The 12,830-nt window shown below is 40.1% G+C and overlaps 1 protein-coding gene across 5 annotated transcripts in view; it reads left to right on the top strand.

Annotated features, from left to right (window-relative positions):
• rfc4 (replication factor C (activator 1) 4) overlaps nucleotides 1-12,830 on the top strand; it is a 32,629-nt gene that overhangs the window by 19,231 nt on the left and 568 nt on the right. For all 5 annotated transcript variants that reach the window (XM_032511624.1, XM_032511620.1, XM_032511623.1 and 2 more), the window contains exons 5-10: nucleotides 4,779-4,898; nucleotides 5,072-5,215; nucleotides 5,300-5,420; nucleotides 5,928-6,053; nucleotides 6,186-6,266; nucleotides 7,619-7,732. In XM_032511624.1, the coding sequence (XP_032367515.1) occupies nucleotides 4,779-4,898; nucleotides 5,072-5,215; nucleotides 5,300-5,420; nucleotides 5,928-6,053; nucleotides 6,186-6,266; nucleotides 7,619-7,732 (706 nt within the window). The remainder of the gene's footprint in view (nucleotides 1-4,778; nucleotides 4,899-5,071; nucleotides 5,216-5,299; nucleotides 5,421-5,927; nucleotides 6,054-6,185; nucleotides 6,267-7,618; nucleotides 7,733-12,830) is intronic.

Genomic DNA, 12,830 nt, shown 5'->3' with positions numbered 1-12,830 from the left:
CGTTGGAATGAGACATAAGAATATTGGTATCCTGGATCTTGTTCTTTCGGTCATGACCCAGCCTTTATGACCATAGGTGAGGGTAGGAACGAAGATTGATTAGATTTGTCACAATGGTCAAAAATCAAAGTGAATGTAATGCTGCCCCCGCACTTTGCCGATCCTCTGGCCAATCCTTCACTACATTGTCAAACCCAAGGTACTTGAACTCCTTCATTTGGGGGTAAGGAGGACCCATTCCCTAACTAAACATTCTTAATGACAAACTCACAAAGCATTAATATTGCATCAATATGAAGACAATTGGTAAACTAAATAAATGAAATCACCACTCACAAACTGTACACAAAGGCAAACATTAGCAAAATCATGTATTTCTGTTTTGTTGTACAAATTGATGAAGGCATAACCTCACTAATATTTTTGTTTTAATTGCAGCTTCCCAACCTGCTCTTCTATGGCCCTCCTGGAACAGGAAAGACCTCAACTATATTAGCTGCTGCCAGAGAACTTTATGGGTGAGTGGACTGGTACTGTAATAGCTTACAATACTCCGGCACCAGGCCGGAGTGCTGTAAGCTAGTTACTATTTTAGAAAAAAATATAAAGAAATAAATGATAGAGTCCATATGGTATTTGTTATTGCACTGGGTTAACTAATTATCACAGTTCCACCTACTAATGAGGGAGTGCTTGCTTCTGCAGCATATGTTCAAGAAAGATACTGTACGGCAGCAGCAGTAATAAAGTGCTTGCTCGTCATTAGATGCTAGTCACAAAGCTTCAGCCTGAATCTCACTTCTCTGTCTTAACCCTTCCCCTTGCTCCTTACTCTTAGTTTTGCACGTTCACGTGAGAGGAAGGGCTATCCCAATATTTATTTTGATCAAGGGTTAGGGCTAAGGGGAAGGGCTACATACCCCTTAAAACCAAGCAAAGTCCAGAGCATTGTACTCAGAATACACTGCTGACCGGCAACAATGGCTGCCAAATCGACCAGAGTCCCATAAATAGAAGTATTTTTAGCTTAAATAATTGATTTAAAAATTATTAGTGTTGTTTTGTGCTCTACACAGTCGTGTGTGTGTGTGTGGGTGGGGTGTGTTGTGGGGGGGAGTGTGTTGTGTGGGTGTGTGTGTGTGTGTGTGTGTGTGTGTGTGTGTGTGTGTGTGTGTGTGTCCATGTTCTTGAAATGTTTTTAAAAATGGCTAGCTTGCTATGCTAACACTAATTGCTAACGTTACATTGCTGATTGGCACAACAGTACTGCATTCTCTGCCTTGAATGGACTCCATGCATGTCTACAGTTTTAACTATTAGCAAAGAATTTCGTTTATCAGTGCACAACACTACTTGCTTTGGAGACACAGATACATGTTTTACATATACCGTCCTGTATCACACAGGAAAGCAAGAAGACACACAGTAGCTGTGTTTTGGGTCATTGTCTTGTTGAAAGACCCATTTCAAAGGCATCTCCTCTTCAGCGTAAGGCAACATGACCTCTTCCAATATTTTGATGTATTGAAACTGATCCGAGTTCACTGGTTTGCGACAAATGGGTCCAACACCACAGTATGAGAAACATCGCCATAACATGATTTTTGCACCACCGTGCTATAGTGCACTGTACTGTGGCTTGAATTCAGTGCATAGGGGCCGTTGGACAACCAGGGCTGTCTCCCCTTCACCCAAAAAGAACAATTTTGCTTGCATCAGTCCACCGAATATTATGCCATTTCTCCTTTGGCCAGTCAATGTGTCCTCTGGCAAATTTCAACCTATTCAGTATGTACATTTTTCAGAAATGGGACTTGGAGGGGCTTATAGCTGATACCTTTGCTTTCCATAGCCTTCTTCTGATCGTAACAGTACTCACAGGTAACTAAGTCATCTTTGATTTTCCTGGAGCTGATCATTGGCTGAGCCTTTGCCATTTTGGCTGTTCTTCCATCCATTCCAATGGTAGTTGACCATTTTTTCCCACGTCGTTCAGGCTTTGGATGCCATTTCAAAGCATTTGAAATCATTTTGGCTGAACAGCCTATATTTTTCTGCACTTCTTTATATTTTTTCCCCTCTCTAATCAACTTTTTAATCAAAGTCTGCTGTTCTTCAGAGCAATGCCTGGAACAACCCATGTTGCTTAGTATTTCAGTGTGAAATGCACTATAACCAGCATGCATAACATTTGCTTCCTTCTTTAAATATGGGCCATAATTGACACCTGTTTCTTCACAGAATCAATCACCTCACTAATTGAACACAACACTGCTATTGTTTTGAGCATGCCCCTTTCAATTACAGATTTAATTACATAGAATGAGCAGCATGCAGCATTTATGACTAGTGATGTTGGACTATTATTTTGAACACAACTGTACATGCATATGACAGTGTGTCAAAACCCATGCAATCAATATAGACACACTTGCAGACAGCATTTTGGAATGCCAAGAGTTTGTGATCAATTCTGTATGGTGACCAAGTGGTGTCTCATTTCATAGGGGTATGTTTTCACCCCTCGCCCTTATCACTAGGTTTCGTGGGCCAAGGGCCAGGGGTGACAGAGAAATGAGATTCAGCCTTAGTCTTTGCACTCTGTAATATAAGTATGTTACTGTCAACGACTGCTAACGCTGCCACTGCACCTTAACTGTTTGATTTATTAAAAAAAATACATGTGTGCACCAAGGTTATGATTTTTCAGTAGTTTTTATTTTTACTAAGTTTTGACTTTTTGTTTTCAAATTCAGTTTATTTTTAATTGGTTTTTAAAGTGGGTTGGCTAGTTTAGTTTTTGAAAATGCTTAGTTTAAGGCTAAATCCCATTTCTCCATCTTAGCCCTTGGCCCTTGAAAGTGGTGGTAAGGGCTAGGGGTGAAAACATACTCCTATGAAATGGGGCACCACTTAGTTACATCACCGTACAGCATTGATCACAAACTAACAAGATGCCATCTGCAAGTGTATCAATTGCGTGGTCTTTGACAACGGTGTCATATGTATTTATATATTTTACAGTTATTTTATGTTCACTTTGGTGGCACAGAGACGGATGTTATCTGTGTAGTACTTAGGTCTGTTTGCAACACATGTGTATACACACTGCATGGTGTGTTGTATATCTGTTTCAGTTATCACCGTTTTTATGTCATTGATGTTCAGAAAAACATTTTAACAAAAATCTGTCTTTATTGCGCAATAAATTAAACATAACAGGAAAAAAGGTTACATAAAATATCTTATATTACAGAACCATTATCAACTATTACAACCATAATTTACACATAAAAGGCACTCAAATGTGTAAAACTAAAAAAAGACACAAGACCACAAACAAACAAACTTCAGCTATTCTGATATTCCAGACCAGTCTGATGCCTGTTGGCCAGTAACCTTTCCCTCAAACTTTTTTCATCAGTGTCCCATATCATAACCAACAACTATGTACAAGTGCATGAACAGGAATTAATTACAAATGATTACGATAATACATACAATGTCCCCATACAATAATTAATGGCCGCAACATGAACACATGATTTAAGAAACTTTTGTTCGTTTTCAGCCCAAAAGTGGATCAGCTGCTATGTCCTCCTTCGTCCCTGAGTGATACAGGACGGTGTGTATTTATATATATATATATATATATATATATATATATAAAGCATGTATCCATGTCTCTAAAGCAAGTAGTGTTGTGCACTGATATAAAATTAAATTCTCTGCAAATGGTTAAAACTGTAGACATGCATGGAGTCCATTCAAGGAAAAGAAATGCAGAACTGTTGTTCAAATCATCAATGTAACGCTAGGAGTTAAAGAAAGACTAACACTAATAAAAACTAAATTAAGGCTGAATCTCATTTCTCTATCTTACCCCTACCCTTTACCCTAGGTTTAGCTCGTTCACTTGAGACTAAAGGCTGTCCCAAGACTCATTTTGACCTAAGGGTAGACAAAGGGGTGACGAAGGGGTATGTGGCCCTTGTAACCGAGTGAGGGCACAAGCTTACTGAAAACCAAGGGTTTATACTTATACATTGCGCAGCAAGCAACAATAGCTGCCGCATTGAGCAGAGAGACCCATGAATGTAAGTATTTTCGGGTTAAATAATTGATTTAAAAATTACGACAGTCTTGTTTTGTGCTCTACACAGCCCTGCACATATATACTTGCAACCAAGTTCTTAATTGAAACTTCTTTTTTTTTTTTAATCGCTAGCTTGCTTGATTTTAAAAAAATCGCTAAAAATAACACTACCATTACCTTGCTGTCCTTTCCTCCCCGACTTCACACACTTTACTGGCTTAGAATTATGGCAACAATCGCTAAACACGCCGCAAACTCCCGGTGCCGATTTTCTTGGCTTAAAACAACTCAACGTTGTTGGCTATGGCCAGCTTGTCTGGTCCTCCGGTAAAGTTAGCAGGGTTAGCATAGCGGCATTAGCCAGGACCAGTTGGGAGTACTTTACTGGCTGTGTCTCAATTGTTTTTGCGAGTAACCAACTCGGGGTAATCTAGCCATATAATTCAGTGTGAGTACACAATTGTTGAAATAACATAAAGTAGCCTGAAGCTAATGCTAAGACTACCTGTTCAGGAAGAAATTGGTCAACTCTGCGTCCTTTTGGGCTCTAAGCTGTCTACATCTTTCAGAATATATCTCCAAAATTTAAACAGTGTTATGTCTCTGGTCACCCAACTGTTTTTTTTTTATCATACACCTATTTCTTGTTGAATCCTGTCCTTCTCCATTGTCCCTCATCCAGTCCACACCTGTACAAACAGAGGGTGCTGGAGCTCAATGCCTCTGATGAACGAGGCATCCAGGTTGTCAGAGAGAAGGTCAAGAACTTTGCTCAGCTCACCGTGGCCGGGACTCGTCCAGAGTGAGTCAACATACATTGATTGCATGCTGAAATATAGGGCAATTATCCTAATAGTTGCTCTGAACAATTATCTGAACTAACTCAACATTTGTGTAATTGTTTAATGTATCTCTCTCAGTAAATTACAAACTCTTGTTAAAACTTTCAGTCACTGTGTTTTTCTGTTTTTGTAGTGGGAAGCAGTGTCCTCCTTTTAAGATCATCATCCTGGATGAGGCGGACTCCATGACTGCACCGGCTCAGGCCGCTCTAAGGCGGACCATGGAGAAGGAGTCTCGCACCACCCGTTTCTGCCTCATCTGTAATTACATCAGCAGGTCAGCTAACTTACCACAATCATGAACACAAAAAAACACACTGTGTCTGATCCTGACCCTGCTGTGTGTCTGTGTGGTCTCTAGGATTATTGAGCCTTTGACCTCCAGATGTTCCAAGTTTCGCTTCAAACCTCTGGCCAATCAGATCCAAGAAGAGCGCCTGCTGGAGATCTGTGAGAAGGAGAACCTCAAGTACACCAAAGAGGTAAAAGAGAAAGAATGACTGTGTTGCTATAATGTGGGAAGAAAAAAAATGCCTTTTAGTTCTGGGCTGCATTTACAATAATGCTCCATCTTAAAGGTTATTGAGAGCGTATCTACAAACAGTTAATTTGCTAATTGTGTTGATGTAGAAGTAAAAGGAAATCGGGACTCTTAAGCTACAGATGGTACCCAAAACAGAACTTAAGGACAAGAGTATATTTTTGCATGGAACAAACACAACTGTGTACATATAATTTTTCTGTATGTTATCTGGACCAATGTTTGCATTTTTATTTAGCTCTTTAAATTAAAAAATAAATTCCATCACAATGTCTGATGTAACACTTCTATTTAACCAATGCTGTGGTTTACATCAGCCATTTAACACAAACACGTAATGCATCTAACTGTAACATGGATAATATTTTTGGGCCTCAGGTCTGGCTTCAACTTCAACTGCCGTCATTGTACAATTGGTTTAGTCAAGGTGTGACGGTTTCTGATCTAGAGTATTGCAGAATTGGTGAGGGTGTCTGAGGGAGACCTGCGGAAAGCCATAACCTTCCTCCAGAGTGCAGCGCGTCTCAACGTTGACAAGGAGATCACAGAGCAAGCTGTCATTGAAATAGCCGGGGTGAGACATGTTTCTTTGTGTCATATAGGAGACTGAAGAAACTGATAATTTATTACCTGTACTTAAAATGTCCGTACACTTGTAACCTTCCTTGCCAGTCAGTTCATACTGTTGTGCTCTATTACACTGAAGGTTGTCCCTCCCAAGATGATTGACCACTTGCTGCAAATATGCTTCACAGGAACATTTGAGAAGCTAGAGGTTGCTGTCAGGGTAAGTGTTCTGACATGTCAGTGCTTTGACCCTGTGACTCCGGTCAGGGTCCCTCTATCTCTTCCTCGTTTTATCATAGGATTTTCGAACCATTCTTTGTCTGACCCCTCTGCTGAGACAACTTTGCCATGGGAGACCCTACCAGGAGCACAAAGCTCCAGACAACACAGCCCTCAGGTTCATAGGGACACACAAACCTCTCCACCACGATAAGGTGATGGTTCCCGGAGAGGCGTAGCATGCATTCCGGAAACAAAATCTACATGTAGAAAAGGGTTTATTGCCACTGGAAGTTACACTTACCAGGAATACCTTACCTTAGCGATTGGTGCACACCTACCAAACATATTAAACATTAATGTAAATGTAAATGTGCTGTATTTATATAGCGCTTTTCCAGTCTTAACAACTGCTCAAAGCGCTTTTACATCTACAGGGAACATTCACCATTCACACACATTCATACACTGCGGCCGGGGCTGCCGTACAAGGTGCCACCTGCTCATCAGATAAACATTCACACACACATACACACTCCGATGCGCAGCAACGGGGGCAACTCGGGGTTCAGTGTCTTGCCCAAGGACACTTCGATAATGACTGCAGGGGCGGGGATCGAACCACCAACCTTGCCTGCCAACCTTCCGATTGGCAGGCAACCGCTCTACCACTGAGACACAGCCGCCCCACTGTGTTAATTAATTATTAAACACCAAAATAGAAATTACTCTGTCCCTACTTGGTGAAGGCCCTCTTAAAGCTCTTATTGCTTGACAGAGGAGCAAGCATCAAGGAGGGATCACCAAGCTATAGGTGAGGATACCCGAGAGCAGCCTTCCTGGAAGCCAGGCATCTAAAGGAGTTGCTAACACTGCCCATGCATCTGACTAGTTCATGTGACACTTCAGAGGAAAAAACAGCTCATCACTCTAAAACAAATTTGCTTGTTTCCTCTCCTCCCACGATTTCCTTGCATTTCTGCCGTGCGTCCTCAGTGGGAAGGGAGGCAAAAGTAGGACTCAAGGAGGCAATTTTATGTTTTATGTGTGATCTGTCGGTGACTAGTCATAAATACAGCTCATAATGCTGGAATGGTATAACTAAAAATGATAGTGGTTATGAACTTTTTTATACCGTAGTATACCTTTTTAAAACCTGTTACTGGCTCACGCACATGGGCATTGGACATGAAAAAAAGTGACTGCGGTCCTGAACTAGCAATAGTAGTTGCTCTTCACAAGTGTAAGATAGAGCCCTGGATATTTAATCATGAAAAATAAAGACCTTTAAAAAAAGAAGAAAAAAAAGTGAGCCAGTATGTTGCCTTCTCACATTAATGTCTCCTCTGTCAGAACATGGTGGATGATGGCTATGCAGCCACACAGATCCTGAGTCAGCTCCATGAGACTATCATAGAGCAGGACCTGAGTGACAAGCAGAAGTCGGCCATTACAGAGAAGATGGCGGTAAGTGATCTGATGTAGCGCTGGTTCTTGTGTACCTAAACAATATGAATTGCTTTGCGCAGCATCATCCAGTCCAGAAAGAGTTCCCTGTGGTGGTAGTTGTGTAATTTGAAACTGAAATGCAGAATCAAAATTTAAAAAAAAACTAGAACTACAAGCAGTTATGACAGGGTCACAGCTTTATTGCGCCAGTCGACCCCAGGGAGCACGCTAAAGCGGAACCCACGGCGTAACGGTGGGGAGGCAAACGTCAGGAAATATCAAGAGGTGTGAGCCACACGGTCTGCGGTAAATTGCCATTCCCAGAGCCCTCAAGGATTTTTGACAACCTATGGTCCGTCTGGTTTTATTTTTTATAAAAGCTTGTAAAACATCAACCCTGTTGTCCATAGTCAATCTATGAACAGTTTTTTTCTGGAAAAAACTGGGATATTAGAATATTTGTGCTGCAGTGAGGTTACTTGAATGTTAAAAAGGTTGTAGAACCATAAAGACAGAAAAAAACACATAAATCTCACAGATTTACAGCATATTACACAGCAATTCCACACAAGAATTTGTTGTCTAAAACAGTTCTATATATTTGGATTCATCCAGTGCAAAAATTATAAACATATTGAACATTAAAACTCATATAGGACACACTATTTACATTTATTACATACATGTATCAATCTTTGATGTAACAGTTTGGATTAATTGCACAAAAACCCAGAAAAACTGTACTTCTAGGCTGGATACAAAACCTTCTGTAAGGGCTAGGAAGACATGTTAGGGCGACTGTTGGCTTTTAGCTCCAAAAAAACATATATTTTTACTACTTATAATTATAAGTTATTAAGTTATCAATCAGAAGTGTTTAGAGTCGTATACAACGCTCTCTCAACCTTTACCTCAGGGGTAAAAGGGCCCAAAATGGTCGTTGATTATAGCACCCCCTAATGGACGATCATTGCCAAATTTGGTACAGAGCTTCGTAGTGCGATGTTGAACAACAAATATTTTGCTGATATTTTATGTGGCTTTGAAATATGACGTTTGTGTTTGGTAGCTAGCATTGAAAATTTGTTTGGTTGTTAAATGCGCGTACTTTAAAGCGCCCATATTATGAAGGCTTCCCCACAAGTTAAAATAGGTGTATGAGTTCCAGAAAACATGTTTCTGAAGTGTTTGCTGGAAATAGCTTGTATGAAAAGATTCCTACCTACCTCTATTACCCTCTGTTTCAGCCCCTTTCTGAGTGTGCTGTTTTCTGCTGCTCAATACATATGGATGAGCTGCTGTTCATTTTCCCACGCCCCACTCATCTTACTTTAAACCTAAAAAGTGTATAAAAATATATGTAACATAACGTAAAGGGAAAACCCAAAAAGCATAATGAGCAGTTTACGTAAGTTTATTGTGTTGAAAGTACGGTTCCAGTACTTTGTGTCATGTACGATGTAAATGTTTGTTTTTTAGTCAAAAAATAATAAAGTTACAGATGTTGCCTCGGTCTTCACTGGTCTCGCATTATCCCTTTCTGGATTTTGAAACGAGGATTCTCTGATGTGGTGGCTTGTCCTCGAGCAGCATTGTCATTATAATGCAGTGCAGCCAGGTGAAGTCTTGGACAGTAAAAAGAAAATTAAACATTAAATCAATTGCAAGAAATGGGCTAATGTTCTCAAAAAGTAAACCGTTTAATTACTTTCTATGATAAGGCATTATTAGGAGTAAAACATGACTCCATGTGTGCCGGTTACTGTCAATGTTTTGATTATGAATGACTTGTCAGTCTTTCATCTTTCTAAAGCTCAGAAACATGCTGTGTTTGCTGGACTTACAGCTGCTAAGAGGATGATTAAAACCCGTTGGAAGCAACCTCATGACTTATCTGTTCGTTCATGGATCCTTTTCTTTTTTGGATGTCACGTACATGGGACTTTCGACGGCTCGTGTGGGTGGAGCCCCGGGGAAGACTTGGTACAGCATGGCTAAGTCATTGAAGACAATGCTGTAGCCTTTTCTTTTGTTCGACAAAAAAAGGAGTAAAACATGACAGCTCTGTCATAGTATAAATGCAAGCACTAAAGGCTGCAACAGCTCATAACACTTGATCAAAAGTAATTTGGAATTTGTAAAACTACAAACCTTTACTTTTTTAATAAGAGCAACTTCTAGTTGAGTTGTGTGCCAACACTCTGTTTTAGAGGGGTTTCAGTCTGGCAACCGATATCATTTCTAGCTGGTAACAAATGGACTGGACAATATAATAAAAAGAGAAATGCCATCAATAAATCTTACATGTATTATGCCAACAGATACATCAAGCAAAAAATGTATCACTTAAAAATACACTCCAGGAGAATAAACTCATTACACCGAATGGTTGGCTTTGAGTGTAAATTGTGCTATGATGTGCAGTGTAAACAATAAAATAAAATTCCCAAAATAAAATTCCCAAAATCAAATCTGGCAGGGGATGTTTTATGTAGAGACTAGCGGCTGAGTGGGCCCAAAAAAAATCGAACAGTAAATTTAATAGATTATCCGCCAACCGTACAGGTGAACAGTTTGACCAACAGACAGGGGCGCAGCCGTGGCACACCAGGCTGCCAGATGCTATTGCTAGGAAAGCTGTTGTAAGGTATAACTAGCACAACGGCCCTCGCGGCCTCGAAACACTACCGGACCACTGGGAAAAGTCCCGATTGCCACCACGCCTCTGGTGGATACCATGATAATTGGAAGTTAGCGGTACCCTTTGCTTTGTGGCCGAACACTAGCTACTTGGTTAGTTTGGCAAAACACTTTTTGGTTAGTTTGTGTAGAATTGCAAAACAAACGGCTAAATACAATTCGACAACTCCCCCGGACATGAACTTGATGCTAGCAATTTGCAAGATCAAAAAAAGTAATAGACGTTTAGGAGTCTAGGCAAGCTAGCAGCTAGCCAGGCCTACTGTAACTTGTGGTGTAAAATAATGTTAGCAGCTTGAAAACCTTTGACGACCAAACGTGAAATCTCGAACACACACACACACACACACACACACACACACACACACACACACACACACACACACACACACACACACACACACACACACTTTTGCACTGGACAGTTTTGTGCGCTACATTTTACAATATGGGAATCTTTTACAAATGCCTAACTTCGAACATTGAAGGTTCACGTTGCTGGCCAATAGCTTTGACGGAGAAATCCCCCTGACTACAAACTAACTAGAAGCTAATGCTAGCAGTTAACTACCTCGTGCTCAATGGCAAAAGACTGCTACAACACACTACTTCACCCAAATGTACAAAAATTGTATGGAACTACTTACATGTCCCTTGTCTGCAGGTGTTCCTCGCAAAGTTTGAAGGACGCCCTCTTTTAGGAAATGTTTCCTAGCTAATCCTGCATTGTACTGACCAAAGTTGGAGAAACAGTCTCAAAGTGGTTAGCACACACCAACAGCTTTTTACCAACTGTAGCCGGAACGTTGCCTTGAAAAATGAATTTATTCCATGCCGCTTTTAAATCTTCTGCGGCTGGGACACGGAGTGTTTAGTGCTCCTGTTTACATCCAACAACAGAACAATTTCCGTGGTGCTTCCGAATCGGTAACATGAAGGATCTCTGGGAAGTTACTGATGTACCTGGTGGGTGGAGACCATAGGTGGTGGGGGCATAGGTTGGCTCTGATGGGATTCAGGGTTGGTGGGAATATTCAAATTTTTGAACAGCAGAAACCCGTATCTCACTCAAAACAGCATGGATAGTTTTTTTCCCAAGTGTGTATGCATGTTTTTTTTTTCTTAATATGTGCACTTCAACGTAGAAAAATTCTTTCCATAACTTTTGGTCAGGTCCGTCTGGAGATGATGCCTACCAGGTTTTGTGCAGATCGGTCGCACGCCCTTAGTTGGTATTCTGCAATATTGTGAAAAAACTTATTAGCGGAAATGGGCAGGGCCTACATCCTGTGATTCATCTTAATTTAAGTAACATGTGGATGCAAGGTATTCTAATGTTAGAGTTAAAGACAAAAAACATAGTGCCACCTAGTGGTCTACAGGTGTAATTTGTTAGGTGAGGGGGGCCTCTAGAGGGTCATGACAAACCAGAATCTAAAGTTTCACATTGATAGCATTAATTTTGATCTAGATATAGCAAAGTTGGTGTTTTCACACAAATTTGTTTGTGCGTAATATACGCAATTTTTATCCTATAAGAAATATTTTCATAAATTTTTGTCAGGTTGGTCTTGAGATGTTATGTGCCAAGTTTTGTGCAGATTGCTCGCACGGTCTAGGAGTTTGTCAAAGTAGGTTTTTGATAAATTTTTCACGCTTAAAAAAGGTAGAAATGGGAGTGGCCTATAGCTGGAGGTTCAGATGGATCCAGGGAACACAAGGATATGGTTTTTGAATGTGCTATGTAAGGTTTGGTAGTTAAAGGGCCAGAGTGTTTTTTCTTCTATAGCACCACCTTGTGGTGGATATATATATGTATGTATATATTTTTTTAAATCTGAGCAGTGTCCCACAGTCTGTACCCCCCTTAAAGTTTCACTTGCATAGCTTGTACAGTGTCGGATGCAGTCTAACTTTTATACCATAAGAAGACTATAAACCCAAATTAAATCAAGAGGATTCCACAGCTCCGCTGGAGATGTGAGCTGTTTTGCTGGCAAACGTCTTAGATTTTGGATATCATAAGATGGCTTAAGTGTTGTCTTTTCCTAGTTCACTAGGCGGCATCACAGTAAGGTCATGTCATTTTCTGAACTTACAAGACTATTCTAGATGTTCTATTATTTGCCTTTACCCATTAGTCATTTTATCCACATTACTGATTATCACAAATCTCATTGTGTAAATATTAGCACCAATTGTCAAAATAATCATAATTGCTACAATATCAATGCAATATCGACATTGAGGTCTTTGATCAAAAAATATCGTGATACTAGATTTCTTAGATCTCATACTTATCTATTTTAATCAGTGTAGTAGAGGCAACATTTAATGAGAAGTATCTGGGGTTTTACAAAATAATCCAATATACACAAGTCAATAATTTCACTGATTACTTATTTTTTAGATTTTT

The sequence above is a fragment of the Etheostoma spectabile genome, unplaced genomic scaffold (genome assembly GCF_008692095.1).
Source record: "Etheostoma spectabile isolate EspeVRDwgs_2016 unplaced genomic scaffold, UIUC_Espe_1.0 scaffold395, whole genome shotgun sequence".
Classification (NCBI taxonomy): domain Eukaryota; kingdom Metazoa; phylum Chordata; class Actinopteri; order Perciformes; family Percidae; genus Etheostoma; species Etheostoma spectabile.
Note: the sequence above shows the minus strand (reverse complement) of the source record. Positions and strands in the feature narration are given on the sequence as shown.